The sequence below is a fragment of the Alexandromys fortis genome, unplaced genomic scaffold (assembly GCF_014885135.2).
Source record: "Alexandromys fortis isolate MF-2015 unplaced genomic scaffold, M_Fortis_MF-2015_v1.1 scaffold_46, whole genome shotgun sequence".
NCBI classification, from domain to species: domain Eukaryota; kingdom Metazoa; phylum Chordata; class Mammalia; order Rodentia; family Cricetidae; genus Alexandromys; species Alexandromys fortis.
Window position 1 is genome coordinate 10,323,347 of NW_026067919.1, and position 15,410 is coordinate 10,338,756.

A 15,410-nucleotide genomic window follows, 5' to 3' on the forward strand; every position below is an offset into this window, starting at 1 on the left:
CATCTCATGCAGGGCACGCGCCACCAAGCTGTCACTACAGCCAGGGCCAGGAGGGTTCAAGAGCCTAGATGCTAAAGTGCACTGTGCAAAAGCTCAGAGGTGAGAGAAGACGCGACTTCCAAACGCAGCAGGACTGAGCCTGGAGCTCCTGACTGTCCTTCAGTCTCCAGAGCCTGAGGGCCAGGCGGGAGAGTCCGGGGGAGTCCAGCTCCAGACCTAGGTCCCTGGGAGCTTAGAAAGGGCCAGGGGTGGGGACCCAATGGGCTAGCGACCTGAAGGTCCCGCCCCCGAGGCGGGGCCTGGACTCCCTTGGGCTCCCCAGCCAAGTTCAGCAGCTCAGGCTGGCCGCCCTGCAGCTGGTACCCGCTGGCCTCGCTGATGCTGCTCAGAGCCCAGGTGAGACTCGCGCCGGCAGGAGACTCGGCAGCGGGAGAGGGCGGCGGTGGAATGCCTCTCCATCCCATAACCTTTTCCCTGGGCTGAATTCGCAGGTCTTAGCTCTGGGGCCGGGCTTTCCCTGCCATCTGTGGCCTGCTCCTCCTACATCTTTCTCTAGTCCACTCCCTGGGGCCCATCTTCTTGTGTCTCTCTTCTCTCACTTTTTTTCCTTGTAGGAATTTACCTTTATTGGCGATTCCTCCTTGCACTCCCGTTCCTTTCCTTTCTTCTTCTTCTTCTTCTTTTTAAAATCTTCTCTTCCTCCTCTTTTCTTCACTCTGCCCCCACTTCTTTTCTGTACATAATTCTGGTTTTTCTCCTAGACTGACTTCTTTGTGTGTGTGTGTGTGTGTGTGCGCGCGCGCACGTGTTGTAGTTCTTGATTTCACGTTTTCATGCATGCATCCCTGCACTCTATTATTCTCAACAGGGCTTTGTGCTGAGTACCGTGGTAAGAACCATGACCTGATCACAGATGTGTTCTTCAACAGATATTTACCAAGATCTGGAAAGGTAACTCAGTGTCTGGTGTGGAAAAATACATTAATGTCTGAGTCTTCAGGATGAGCAGAAAAAAAATACCTTGTTTTGGTAAGATGCTGCGTCCTTTCCTTGAAACCGTTTTCTTTCCTAATAGGCACAGACAGCCCGCCAGGAAAGCCAAGTAGCTTTGAGGGGACAGCTGCAATCATGCGTGCCTTTTGGGCAAGCTGTATCTGTCAGGTTCTGGGGCACGGAGGCGGTGGAGTTCTGGGCTGGACTGTAGGAAGACAATGGGAGCCCAGGGCTGGGTGTGTTTTGTCTCCATGAGGTAGAAGAACAGATGTGAAGTCATTTCACGTTGTGGTCAAAGACTGCCTTACTAGATTTTAAACAGAAGAAATCTAGGAGAGTCAGTCTGCTTAAATTGTTAGGGAACCAAATGTAGCATGCATATCAAAGCGATTTTAAGCACTTTGTTAAAGGTTTAGTCTTGACAAAAACATAATTTCACATTTAATGATATCTATAGTATGTCTTTCTATTCAAAAGCACATACAAAGCATACACAAACTTGCTTGTTTTCAAATATGTTAATTATCCGTTAAGGTCGGCAGCCTTGGCTTCTTAGACACAATTTAAATTGACCTTGTCATTTATTGTGCCTCTGATGATAATTCTGCCAGCTTAACTTTTTACTGATGCAGAAAAGGAAGCTTGACAACCTGTAAGCCACACAAACCTCAGCGGAAGTAGAATCTGGTCAATGAGGATGGTGGTGGGGTTGGTAGAAGAGTAGACGGTGTTATACTAAAGAGTTAGGACAATTGATGAGCATGAGCTGGGAGCTTCGGATAGGAGACTGTGTTCCGCGTTAGGGAGTGCAGTTGTCTTGTGAGTCCTCCAACCACTGATGTCAGCGAGACAGAATGGGCAGTGGCAGTGGGGAAAGGGGGGCTTCCCGGCTGATTTAGAATCACATGGCAGTTTTGTTTGGCGGATTTCTTTTCCAGAAATCCAGGAGTTGGCGACGTATGTTTAGAACATATAAGCCATTTAAAAAGTATACGAAGCGAAGTCTTGAGTCTCAGGGTTTTAAGTTTTTTTTCCCCTTCATGGCACAGTCTGTATCTTTATAAAAAAGTCCCTACTCTTTTCTCTTCAGACAATGCTACTGCTTGAGTATAAAAGGGTCTCTGTTGAACAACCTGGTAGATAAGCCATGTACTTTATCCTGTGAATGCTGCCCTGGAGGTGAAACCCTGGCAAGGGCAGGACACCTGTTCTTCCTTTCCAATAGTACCAGCAGCAAGAGTCTCCTGTATTGAGATCTTACACGCTCCCTCATTGAAGCCAACTAGAAGCACCCTGAAGTAGATATCACTATTCCAGTATTATTTATAAGGTGATTAACACCCTGAGTGGTTGTCCTGGGTCACGCACCTAGTGAGTGGCTGGGCTGAGTCTGCAGCTCAGGCTACGTCTTGGAATCTGAGTCCATAGGGCTAATTCAGTCCCACAAGTTCTAGTTGAAATATCACCCTAGATAACACTACTTGCTGGTCAGCTGATGTTTATTGGAGTACTGCTCATTGCTTTAGTGTCCTGGCCAGCCTTGACCATAGCTAACTCTGAATCCACCCAGTAAAGCCCCTGTGAAGCACCATTTTTGTCCTCTGAGTTCATTGGCTCTGGTTCTGAAGATTCCTGGGCTTGGGGGTGGTGGTGGTGAAGATATGTCATCTACTTGTTTGTGGCTCTACATGGCTAAGCTGGGTTAGTCCTGAGTCTAGCTTCACTGTAGTCCTGGGAACTGATGTTGCTTGAGTTTGAGCAGCCTTACTCTAGAAGACTAAAGCTTTAGCTGGACATGGAAACCCCTAGGAGATGGCTAGACAGCCCTTGGCCCTGCTTCTCTATGAAAGCCTGGAAAGCTCTTATGTTCCCAACGTTTCTAACATCCCAGAGCTGGGAGATGCCTAGAAACATGAGCACTCCCCACAAGAAAACACAGGTGCCCATCATTCTTATACAGATGTGAATGCATGATTCTATTCTGGAATCTTCCAAAAGGGAAGATTCCAGAGACTACGGATGCCCAAAGACTGGAACACTGGGGTTGTTTAATGCCTTCTTTTATTTTGACTGAGAAGCAAATGCATGAGACAGACTAGCAGGGTGTCCGGTGTCATGGAGCAGAACTAGCTTCTGAACTGCAACTCAGATCCGTGAGAGTTAACACAGTGTTCAGAGGACTTTCAGACTCGGAGGCATCCAGTTTAACAAGAATCTTAGCGTCTATAAACAGAGCAGAAGGAAAGAAGTGCCCTTGCTATTTGCTTATTCGTTTAACAGCACTGTGTGCTAGTTTCTTTGAGTTCACAAGCAATGGAAAGGTAGCTATGAGGTGACTCTGTCACTTTGTGATAAGCATGACACCCAATTTGTCTTTACACCGAGTGCTGAGCCAGGTTCCTTGGCACTTTAGATAGGCCGTTGTAACCCATCTTCATGGCAATCCATGGGGGTGGAGTATCCACACGTTCCCTTTACAGAGGGGGAAGCAGAGGTCCTAGTGTGGATAATGTCAGAGAATGATGGAATCCAGGTCTTCTGTCCCTAGAGTCTGTGCACTTGACCTTGATGATGTAAATGGGGCTTCACAGTAGCGGGAACAGCGAGGCTGCTTGGGAGAGTGTAACCAGAGCCTTTTAGACATTGGACCGATGAGGCTGTAGTTTCTACTCGAGCGTAAGTAATAAAACTGGAAACAGACTGATCTCTCAAAATGTAGCACTTGCTGTGTTAGTCAATAGCAGTACCCTGATTCGCAGCTCACGAGATAGGCGCTACAGGGAGAAGTATCTATGACAGGAGAGATGGGCCATGGACCTTGTTGATCTGGGGATCCTGGTGTCAGAAAGCACTCCGGATCATAGGGTTGTCATATGATCTGAGGACTCCGAGAAAAGTGAGAGGGTCTTAGTATGTTATCTTTTTTTCCAGAAAGAAGAACATGGAGTGAGTGGCTCTGAACCATTTTGTTCAATTTGTGCCTTGTGGACACCAGAGTGAACAGAGCCAAGAATGATAAGAAAAGCCTTTTAGTGGGGCAGATACAATGATGGAGTGATGCGCACCCATAAAGAGTGTCAGGATGGAGAGCCCGGGATGAACTGAGGCCATTGAGGACAGCCCAGGACAACAAAGAGTCTTTTCATATGAGGTGCAGAGCAAGGAACAAGGGTTGCATAGATCCGTCACTGCCTAGGGCAGCTGGCGTCTGCGGGAGGAGAAAGGGGAAGGGGCAGTTCCAGTCTGCCCAGAAAACAGCTGTGCTGGGGCAGGGCGCGGGTCCACAGACGCACAGGGTGGCAGGGGTGCAGGTGAGGTGGGAGACGGGGTCAGGCTTCTGACCCACAGAGCTCTGTGGTCGGGATGTGGAGATGAGCTCCCCCATCTGTGGTGGCCATCTGGGAAGCCCAGGGATGAGGGGATGCAGCTGCAGCTGCAGAAGAATGAGAATGACCCCGCCCTCAGACAGATGCCCGTGTTAAAGGAAGGGCTGGGAGTCCATCCATACAGGAGAGGTGAGCACACGGAGGCAGCAGGGTTCCGGCAGGAGTAAGCCATAGCAACCTCACCTGATATTCCATTTTGAGAGGCTTCCATCCAGCAGTTTTCATGAAGGTAGATGTGGGATCAGGGCCTGAGACGGGCTTTACAGGAAATCCTGAGACTTGCCTGCAGTTAACACCAAACAATGCTGATTCACAAGCCAGAGGTAGTCTCAGGGAGGCAGGCAAAGATTCCACATGTCCACATACATGTGCACACAACCGTGTACAAAGGCATGTACATCCAATATGCTGATAGGTGTGCACTCTCATCTAAGCACACACACATAGCTCACACGCACACACACACACATACACACACACATCCTTCGTTGTTCCTTCCTCTATTTAGTTTTAGTTTGCTTTTGTCTGTTCCAATTCTCCTTTCGGTTTCTCCTTAGTAACATTATTCTTTTCCCCTTTTCTCCCCCACCCCGTTTTTAAGGTTTGGGATGATGGCATCAATGGGACATAATCTCTAACTCAAAATCTGGCATTCTCCAGATTCACAGTGGTGTCAAAAGCTGCCCCGTGGAGTTGAGCAAAGTGACATGGGATAGGTTGGCAAAAATGTTGAGTTGAGAAACACAACGAACCACAATTTTTGTGTGAAAATTAAATGAAATCAAATGCAAGGAACTGCTGGTCTATACACACTTAAATAGAAGATTATCACCACTTTTCTTTTTATGTAATGGAGCATCCGGTTGACCAACTTTCTGCCCTGCATTCCCCTCAGAAGAGGGCAGTCATATCTGCTTGCGTGCCACTGAAAGTTCTGGCTCCTGGGATGAGCTGTCTCTGCTTGAAAAATGCTGCCTGGATCATGAAGGTGGCACTATAGGGTCTCTGCAGAGGTGAGATCAGGGAATTTTGATGCAGGTGCTTGAACATCCTTGGATATAACATTATCTGGACCCAGCTGACTTTGGAGACGTATCTGAGATTAGAGAGGAGACAGAGTGTGTGTTTTAGTGTATCGTGGGAGTGTTTGTATTAATGTGTATGAATATGTTTGTGCGAACATGTGTGTGTTAGTGTTTGTGTGAAAGTTTATGTGTATTTGTCTGTGTTAAGTATATGTGATAAGTGTTTGTGTGTGTGTGCACAAGTGTGCCTATGTAAATGTACATGTGTGTCTGTGTGGGCTCATGGAATAGAAACTGGTGGGGATTCAAACAGACCTGCTATTATTTGAGAGAGGGAGGAGCAATTTATCAATTAATTACACCTGGGAGATCAGGCATGGACTTGGAGATGTTTTTAGTGCATTTTACAGGTAGAGACCTGGGACACTGAGGGGCTGGCTGCTTTGCTCAGGGTTACCCTGTGCCTGCTGTCACCTCCGCACTCTCAAAATACTGGTCAACATGATGTCTGATGCTAGATGCAGCCCACTGAAGCTGTGGTCTAGAAAGAATGCTGAGGTGATCCAATTAATCCCATTAGCACACAGTATGCATGATGAGGGTCTTGGGGACCCAGACCCACATGGGGGTTACGACTGTGTTTGCATTTATTTTTGCCATAGAGGCTGTGCAAACAAACGCTTTAGTCAGAGAAGAGTGTGTTGAGGTCCCCTTTCCTGCACTTTGGGTAACTTCTGTATTTTAACTCTCTCAGAAAGTTGATGTTGCTTTAATCTCTTTGGGGACTTCTGAAAGAAAGGGGCAAGTGGGAGATGCGTGCGCTGTGTGCTCCCTGCACAGGGAGGCAGAAGGCAGCTAGTGGATGCAGCTGCCCAACTAGCCCCCGAGTCCCCGGGAGTAAGAAGCCTAGTCACTTCCGCATACTCTGGCTCAGGGGAAGTTGTTCCAGTGATGAAGCCTCTAGAATGCTGGTCCATCCAGTCATCACTGTGACTCTGCCAGTACCTGTGAAAGGAGAGGGTCTGGTTCTATTTCTTAATTTTGGAACCAGATGGATGGGCCTACCGAGATAGAACAGTGCTGAAGGCCTTCCTCAGAGAGCCAATGGCATTGCCTCCTAGGTGTCTCCCTTTTAACCATGGCACCTCCAGGGCACAGTCAGAAGCTAGTTTATCTGTGGATGCCCAGTGCTTTGGGACAAGTAGACAGTGGACATGGGTCGAGGAGAAGTGAGTGGAGTTAGTTGTGGGATGGCTCAAGAGTGAGTCTGGTGAGTGTCGAGGAGGAGGCTCTAAACAGGAACAAGGCCAGGTGGAGAGTGGACTGTGCCTCAGTGTGAGGCAGAGGCCAGACACAGCCCACACCTGCCAAGCGTTCCTCTGACCCTCTGGTCACTCAAGCCTATAGAAGCCCTTGCCTGTCCCTCAGTACCTGAAGTGGCCTAGCACACCTGACAACAGGCATTAAAATCAGCCTGCCAACCAGCAAGGGAACCTGCTAATGTGGGTATAAACACATTAGAATTGTCAGACAAGTCAAGCTGGCAGCTGACGCTGTCTAGACTCGGCTAATACAGCAGAGGCTCTCCCAGTACTGACGGCTGCAGGGATGGTGCCACTGGGTGCTAGCCTCGGCCTGTGTGCTTGCTCACACGTGTGCACATGTGAGTGTGTGTTGTGTTGACATCCTCCCCGACAGAGTCCTGGAGGCGAGCTCTCGGAGTTGGGTGGGGTTGTCACTTCTAGAACAGTCAGGCTGCTTTGGATAGAAGTGGCAAAAGTCACTCTGGCCAACTCAGGGAAGGAATTTATTAGGATAAGGGGCTAGAGTAAGTCCCACCATCAGAGGGATAGCTGTAGACTTGGAGTAGAGAAAGACAGGGACCGAGTAGCAGCGGAGAACCTCGGTAGTAGGAGCAGGACTTGGCTGGGAAGATGCCAGGTGGCACAAAAGATCAGATATCGGCTCTATTGTCCAAAGAGGCAATAATCTCCCTCCTCTTTTTGGCTAGCTTGGGGGTCCTTTGGTAGAGATAGTACCTTCTGATTGCTTGCTGTATGCTTCACCTAGGACTCCTCTGGGGGCTGCAGAGGGTAGACAGCAGCGTAGGCTTTTTCTTCTGGGCTGGAGAGGTCAGCAGAGTAGACATGGCTCTCATCCTGCCCGGGGAAGGCTGTGCCTAGGGCTGCAGCTGGGCAATATGGTGGCTAAGGCAGGAGAGGGCAGCGTGCTGATGGAGGCCATGGCTTCACTTGGTAGGCAGGCTCCTGAGCGACCCTCATGTCTGCACAGTAGGAGACATCTGCAGCTCTCAAAGGAAATGGTACTGAGTTATAAGCTGCGCTGGGAGCAAAAGTCACTTCTAAGCACGTGTTAGGTGGTTAACTCCCACAGTGTGGGAAGAATGTCCATAGGACCCTGCACTGGCATCCCTCGGGACTCTGGGGCCTGTGTCCTCTGCTGTTGCACCCCGCTGTGGCTGTCCTTGTTCCTCTCCTCCACTTGTACCGTGAGCCCTCGATAGCTTTGCTTTTGTGACTCAGTGTGGCCATATCCAGGTGAGGTGAAAGCGAGGTCTCTATGAAGCAGCCCCAAAGTCTCCCTCCAACAAAAACCCACCCTTTCCCCTCATCCTTGGCTTGCCTATCAAGTCCTTGACTTCCAAAGGACTCCACTCCCTGTCAGGGGCTAGAGCAGGGAAAAGAGCCCATAAAGCTAACAGTGGCCACTGCATGGTCTCAGCCAGAGCAGGGTCCACAGGGAAAGCAGCCTGATCATACAAGGCTTGGGTGGGAGTAGGGGAAAACAGGGACAAGGACTCTAAGATTGGTCCTGAGGAATCCAAACAGCCAGTGGAAGCAGGCTGGAGATGTGATGTAGAGAAAGGGGCTGCTAGTGTAGGAGACAGGGAAGGAAAGGCATGCCATAGGCACCAAGGTAGTGAAGCCATGAACCGTCCACATTGCCTCCCCCATGCTGTGGCTTCCTCCGGACTCTGGATCGGTCAAGGCCAGACATCTCCTGGAGGGGGAGCTGTGGTACTCTCTTTCTCCCTGCAGGGTCAGGTTATTGGTAAGTGTCAGGATCTCCCGTTTTCTGTCCCAGAGCAGGCTCCCTTCCCTACCTCTCCAGCTTCTGTGGTTCTGAACCAGACTTGTTAACACAGTCGGTGTTTCTGAGGCTTCCCTGCCTTTCCCTGCATGGAGCCATGGCATATTCATCTGGCGTCGCTGCTCCAGGGCTCTCTCTGGCAGAAAGCTGCCTCTGTGTGCTGCTGGTGTCTAAACTATCTGAGCTCATTGCCTCTCTTTCTCCTCAGATGACCCTGCTCCTACTTCACAGACATCGAAGGAAGGCCGGGAAAAGTGGGTTTGTCTGGTGTCAGCCTACAGGGGGCGCTGAATGACCAGTGCCCACCTCACTGCTGCTCTCCTTTTCTGCAGTGGTCAAGTGCATGCAGTCCGGGCTTCACTGGGGACTCTGATCACATAACTCCTCCATGAGCTAGGGATCAGGCCTTTGGAACTCCAAAGCCCTATAGACTAATGGTTGCTGGAACATCCACCTTGCTTAGCCAGTCAGGCCCCTCTGATCACATGGCTGAAGAAAAAGCAGCTTCTTTGAGTCCTTCAGTTGACAAAAGATGGAGACTCATGGGACCTAAGCAGATTCAGGAAGAACTGCTCAAGAAAGCAAGCCTCCTGGACTCTGGAGCTGCTGCAGGGAAGGGTGGCCAAGATCTGGCCCATTCTGAACGGAGCCTATCAACAGCACTGGACAAGGCTGGACTGGACAGGCCTCTGGGCTACAAGGCCTGCACAGAGCAGAGGCAGGGTTCCTTCACAGAGCTGTCCTGTCTCCAGGAGAGCTCAGGCGACATGAAAGCCCTGAAGAGGAAGCCAGAGGACCCAGAAGGCCAGCTTGGCATTCCGCAGCTGCCCCAGGATCTCCCCGGAGCCTCGGCTGACTGCACAGAATGCTCAGTATGGCCGGGTGCAGCCCGGAATGGGAAAAGAAGCGCTTTCAGGAGGCCAGCCTCGCGACGCGTGAAGCCCACATGCTCCCCTGCGTTTCCAGACAGTGGAAACGCAGAGGGCCCATGGGAGCTCTCGGGACTCATCACCACGGTGGATATCCCATGTTGGGCTCAGCTGTCAGCTTTCAAGCTCACGGGAGATTTCTGGAGACTGCACATGCTGTCCCAGAACATTCTATTCTGCAATGCTTTCCACGGGGCTCCCACACCGTGGCTGGATCACACCCAGGTGCAGGCTTCCACCTCCTCGACACCTTCCGCCACAGCCTGCCGGGTTCTCTTGCCACCCACACTCTCATCCCCAGGCTTGCCCACTCAGAACTGGTGTGCAAAGTGTAACCTCGCCTTCCGTCTGACGGCTGACCTGGTCCTCCACATGCGGTCCCACCACAAAAGGGAGCATGGAGGCCCTGACCCACATTCTAAGAAACGCAGAGAGGAAGTTCTCACTTGCCCCATTTGCCATGAGTACTTCCGAGAGCGCCACCATCTTTCCAGACATATGACATCACACAGTTAGTGGATGGCTAAGGAGGAGCCCGATGGCCATAGTATCCAGTGCTCAGTGGTGAGGCACGGGCGACTCCTGGCCAGCATTGAGAAGGTGGTCACAGGTGTCTTCAAGGTTGTTCCCTTTGCTTCCCAGAGGTGAATGGCTCAGTTATAATTTGTCAGATGTCCCCCGGCCCTTGTGATGTGTTTTCCTGGAAAGCCATTCATTGAAATGTTGAGCTTCGCTCATGGGTTTAGGGAATAAGGGGACCCATGACCTGGGGTGCAGGGCTGTTCCTGGCTCTGCTCCCATTGCTCTGCCTGGAGCACATGGACACAACACCTTGGCTTTTCTGACCAGCAAGCCTGCATTCAGTCTGGGCTCTTTCACTGCTGAGCCGCGGACTTGGATCTGTTTAACTTGCCGACCCTCAGTTCTGTTGTTTTAAAGTGGCGCATTGGCAGAATGTCATCGGTCTTGAGGAAGGTGTCTGGGAAGTGGCCAGATCATTTCCTGGTAGGTTGCGAGCACTGAGCCCATGGGGCTCATGGTCACTGCGCGCGCTGGTCAGCTACATTACTTGTGAAATCTCAGGGGTGAACGAGTACTGTGTTTCTCTGCCACGAGCATGCAGTAAAGCTGAGGGTGAGCCGGACATGGTAGACATGCTCAGGCTTCATTCCCCGTCCCTGCTGCGTCACACAGTGAAGCTGGGAACACCTGATGGCAGCCAAAATGCCAGCTAGATTCTCCGCCTCTGCCTGGGTCACAAGCCTAACCTCTGGGTCAGTGTAAATCCAGGCCCAAAGTGACCAAGTAGGAAAGTGGCCTGGCTGAATCCACAATAAGGGAGTGGTTAGCAATTCACCCATCCTGTTCTCTGGGTCTTCGCACCGTGAATATGTGAGGAGAGGAAAACAGAAATACATCACTTATTCGGCATGATTTCTGGGTGCCATTCTTCCTTGTGATCCTGAGTTGGGCAGGAAAGAGCAACTGGAGGACACTCAGAATGAGGTCCCCAGGAGGCACTTGATATTTTCATACCGTCCCCACAACACTTGGAAAGGTTGACAACTTCCCCAAGGCAACCACTCTGGTTTATCGGTGGAAGAACAAAACCCTGTGACCTCCATATCTGAGTTCGGTCTCTTCCTGCATGCTGCATGTCTGCCTAGCTAGCGTGGTCATGGAGTACGGCACGACTCAAGGATTGGAGCTGAGTCTGACCTAGTCTCTTCATGTCCAGTTTCAACTTAATCTTGCTACTTGTGCAGAAACACAGACATATAAACACATACAGACACACACACAGATACACCCACAGGCACACACACACACAGACTTACATAAACACACAGAGACAGATACACACAGACACAAACACATATAGATATATACAGACATACACAGGCACAGACACACACAGAGAGACCTACATAAACACACACAGACATGCACAGAGAGACACATACAGTTATACACAGGCACAGACACAAACACACACAGATATATACAGACACACACAGGCACAGATACACACACAGAGACTTAGATAAACACACAAATACAGACACACAGAGACACACACTTACACAAACACACACATAGATATACACAGACACACACAGAGAGACTTGCATAAACACACAACACAGAGACACACATAGACACAAATGCAGATACACACACACACACACACACACCCCACTCGAGTACTTTTCTCCGTCCTGTATACTAAGTAGCATACAGATCTGCCTTGTTCACGGTAGCGCTCCTCACTAGAAGGAGCGGGAGTTTGCTGTCTGTTCCCTGCTGCATTCCCATCACCTCTGACAAGGCAGACACGCAATAGACACTCAGCAGGTATCTGCTCAAAGAAATAATAAATGGATGAGTTAATAAATGAATGATCTGCCTGACGCTGGCTTTGTTCCTGACAACTCTGGTGTTGGCACTGGGGGACAGGAGATGGCATCTGTCAAGAGCGTGTCCACGCTTATTTCTGGCACAGTGGATTGACCCACGGTTTCTATCCATCTCTTTGGAAGGGCGATGGTTCTGCCAAGAGGTGCAGACGATGCTTAGGATTGTTGCCAACAAGCTGCTTAGCAGTCATTCAGATTTACAAGTTCAGGGATGTTCAGGAGCTCATGACTTAGGATTTGTTAGTGACACAGCTCCTCAGAGTGAGCACCCTGGGCTCCCAGGCTTCCTCAGAGTAAGCACGCTGGGCTCCCAGGATTCTCTGGAAATCAAGGTTCCTCTTGTGGCTTCCTCCTTCATGCCACTTTAAACTCTGACTTCCTAAGTTATCTCTTTCATAAAAAAAATAGTCTGGATATTTTTCATTCCTCAAAATTCACATTCAAGTCCCAGCTCCCTGCTTTCTCTCTGATGTCATGGCTGAAAAGAACAGCCTCTGACCTTGGAGGAGGTCCCCACATAAGACACTTCATCTGCCGACACCTGTCCCTCTTTTACGCTCTAAAACTGTGAGCCATAGATTCCTGTTGTTCATAACTGTTCAGTCTAGGGATTTTTTTTTACAGCAGCCTGAACAGAGGGGGCAGCTGCTCCTATACACAGTTCACTTATTCCTTCTAGGGTGTAGAGATGACTCAGTGGTCCACAGTTCTTGATCTTCCACAGGACCCAAGCTGGATTCCCATCACCAGCGCTGAGCTGTCACAGGCCTGAAACTCCAGCTTCAGGGAATTTGACACCCTCTTGTGGCCTCAGGGATGTGGGCACCCACGGAGCAAACCACTCCCACATCCGTAAATAACAAATAAAAGAATTCTTGGAAAAATTAAGGCTTCTAAGAAATCCTTAGGTGCAAGGGCTTATGACTCCGTAGTAGGGTGTTTGCCTAGTATGTGTGAGACACAAGGCTCAGTTTGCAGCCATACCCCCCCCCCCAAAAAAAAAGAATTTGGAAATGAGACTGAAATAAGGCATTCTGAATTCAACTTACTAGACAAGGTCTTTACCCAATCCGTATCCTGAGCACTTAGAGCCCTGAGTTTAGACCACCATTGAGGTTTTTTTTTCTTTGCCTATCATCTTGGAAACAGCTCCAACCACTATGATGCCAGGCCCTCATTCTGAGCTTGTCACAGATTCCTGGATCTTTAGGTCAGGGATCTAAACATAAGTGACTGTATATGGTTAGGAAAACACATATAGGCGAAGGTGCCAGAGCACAGGAATGGCCGTGGCACACCTCGGTGACAGGTCTTATCAAGAGCTTGGGTAGGTTTCCTGAGGAAAGCTTCCTCAAGTCCAACCTGGAATCGGATAAAAGAGAGAGCAGCGTAACTGGGTGCCACCTCCAACCCCCCAACACCTCTATGGCAGTGAGTTCCCATGGGCCATGGCCTGGAATAGACTAAAAGAGAGAACAGCAAGCCAGGGATTAAAGAAAGTAGTGGTCGACTAACTCGGCTGCTGTTTAACACAGATGGGCAGGTGAGTGCCTTCTTGGGGTGACTCAGAGGACGGTTCCCTGGACGAGGACTGGGATCTTGATACCTTGCTTCCTTTCTGTGCATCCTGGCAATGCGAGTGACACGGGCAACGTGGCATAGACTTGCTGATCCATGTCAGTGTAGAGGATGAAAGAGCCATCACCTGCTGTCCCTGAGTCTGATAGACGTCTAGCTGCTGAATGGGCTAGGGGCTAGGCCCAGCCCTTCTAACCTCACTCCTGGCCCTCCCCTCATGAGCTCTGGAAGAAGACATGCTACTCAGGATGAAAGCGTGAAAAGCCCAATCAGCCCTTGCCTCCTTCATCTCCTCCCCCCCGGGAAGAGGTGGAGCCCCCCCTAGAGGCATCCGTAAGCCATTCTCCAGATATTTCCCTTATCCCTGCCATTTTCACAATTTTCTTTTTACAAGTCTTGTTACAGGTTTAATGGTAATATACTAAATGAAATATAAATCCGCTAAGATAGCCCCCTCCCCCTTAAGGAAGTTATTCTGTGATGTGATATGATTTAAGACACTTTTTAGGTGAGACTGTTTAGATATCATTTGTATGAGGGATGCAAAGGAAAAGGAGGAGGTTTTAAATTTAGTTTTCCCTCTTTCATCCATGTTGTGTGTCCCAGGGCTGGGGGCAGGGGACCTCTCGGGTCTGGGCCCCTTGCTATTATTCTAAGATCTTGAGATTAAGAGACTATTTTCAGCACTAGCCAGCAAGGCAGAGCTGAGGTCCCTAAGCCAGGTGGCAGCAGCTTAGTCCTTTTGGAACCAGTAGGTGGTAGATAAGTGCCCTCCTGTGGAGACTAGAGGGCGAGCTTCCTGGCCCAGAACTGGGGTTTAATATGCCTAGCTTCCTTTCCTTTCATGTGGTAATGGTGGTGACCCTGGGCACGGTAAGGTAACAGAAAGATCAGGGGCCTCCCCTCTGCTGTGTTGTCCTAGCCTCAAGATAGGGGTTCTGTGGGGATCTCCATCTGCTCTTCTCCCCTTCCTTGTTGAATGGAGTGTGATCCCTGATGCACCGACAGAGAACAACAGAAGCCCCTTAGGCATGTCTTGCCCCAGAACCAGTTTGGAATCTAGGACTCTTATAATCCTCTAACCTTGCAGGCAATGGGAACGCCCGGACTGTTAGAACCAGTTGGACTCTCAGGGGCACACCAGCACCCTGGACCAAGGTCATCCCGTTCCGCTTATAGTATTAAGCTCCTTCTCCATCTGGTCTGTAGGAAGGGACAGGTAAGTCTGACCCTTGAGAGGAATGCCCCTAGAGAACAAGGCCTTTCAGTAAGATCAACCCCTTACAGCCCATATATGAGGCAAAAGGCTGGACAGGAACCAAGCTGGAGCCTCAGTTCAAGAGGGATAATGACAGATAGTGCCAATAGTAGAGTAATGTCAGATATTAGCTCATCAGACTCTGGTGTCTGTGTGACCGAGGGGTCTGGGCAAGAGAGGGTGTCTGCCAAGAGGTCTGAGTGTCTGAAAGTAATGTATGGGAGAGTCCAAGATGCTCAGTTGGGAACAGGAGTTGCCTTGGCTTGATGGACCTGAGAGTGTGCTGGTAATAAGTGCAGACATGAGTTTCTGGGACCTGTGTGTGTGTGTGTGTGTGTGTGTGTGTTCTTTTCTCTTTCACTCTATCCTTGTCTCCAGGTAGGTACCATGAGACACTCACATAAGGAAGACTGATTCACTTTGCTATGCAGAGAACATTAGTGTCTTTTAACTTCAAGTCCCCTTCCCAGGCTCAGGTCAGGGGATACTGGAATGTGATGGAAACATTGGAATCTTCAGGCAGAAAGATACGGGTTGAGGTCCCACCCATCCCCTCACCGGTGGTGCCAGCCTGCTCTATTCTTTGAGAGGAAACAGCCTGGCTGATGGAGGCAGAGGGGGACCTCTGGAAGGAGCCTGGATTGTATTCAGTCTCCGAAGAGTAGTCTGAGGGATCCGGCTGGAGAGTGGGTGGAAAAAAAATCAGTGACTTA

At 49.9% G+C, this 15,410-nt stretch overlaps 1 protein-coding gene across 1 annotated transcript; it reads left to right on the top strand.

Annotated features, from left to right (window-relative positions):
• Positions 1-8,949: 8,949 nt before the first annotated feature.
• On the top strand, positions 8,950-9,960 carry Znf488 (zinc finger protein 488). The gene has a single exon (XM_050140682.1). The coding sequence runs from the start codon at positions 8,950-8,952 to the stop codon at positions 9,958-9,960; it is 1,011 nt and encodes a 336-aa protein (XP_049996639.1).
• The last annotated feature ends 5,450 nt before the right edge of the window (positions 9,961-15,410 follow it).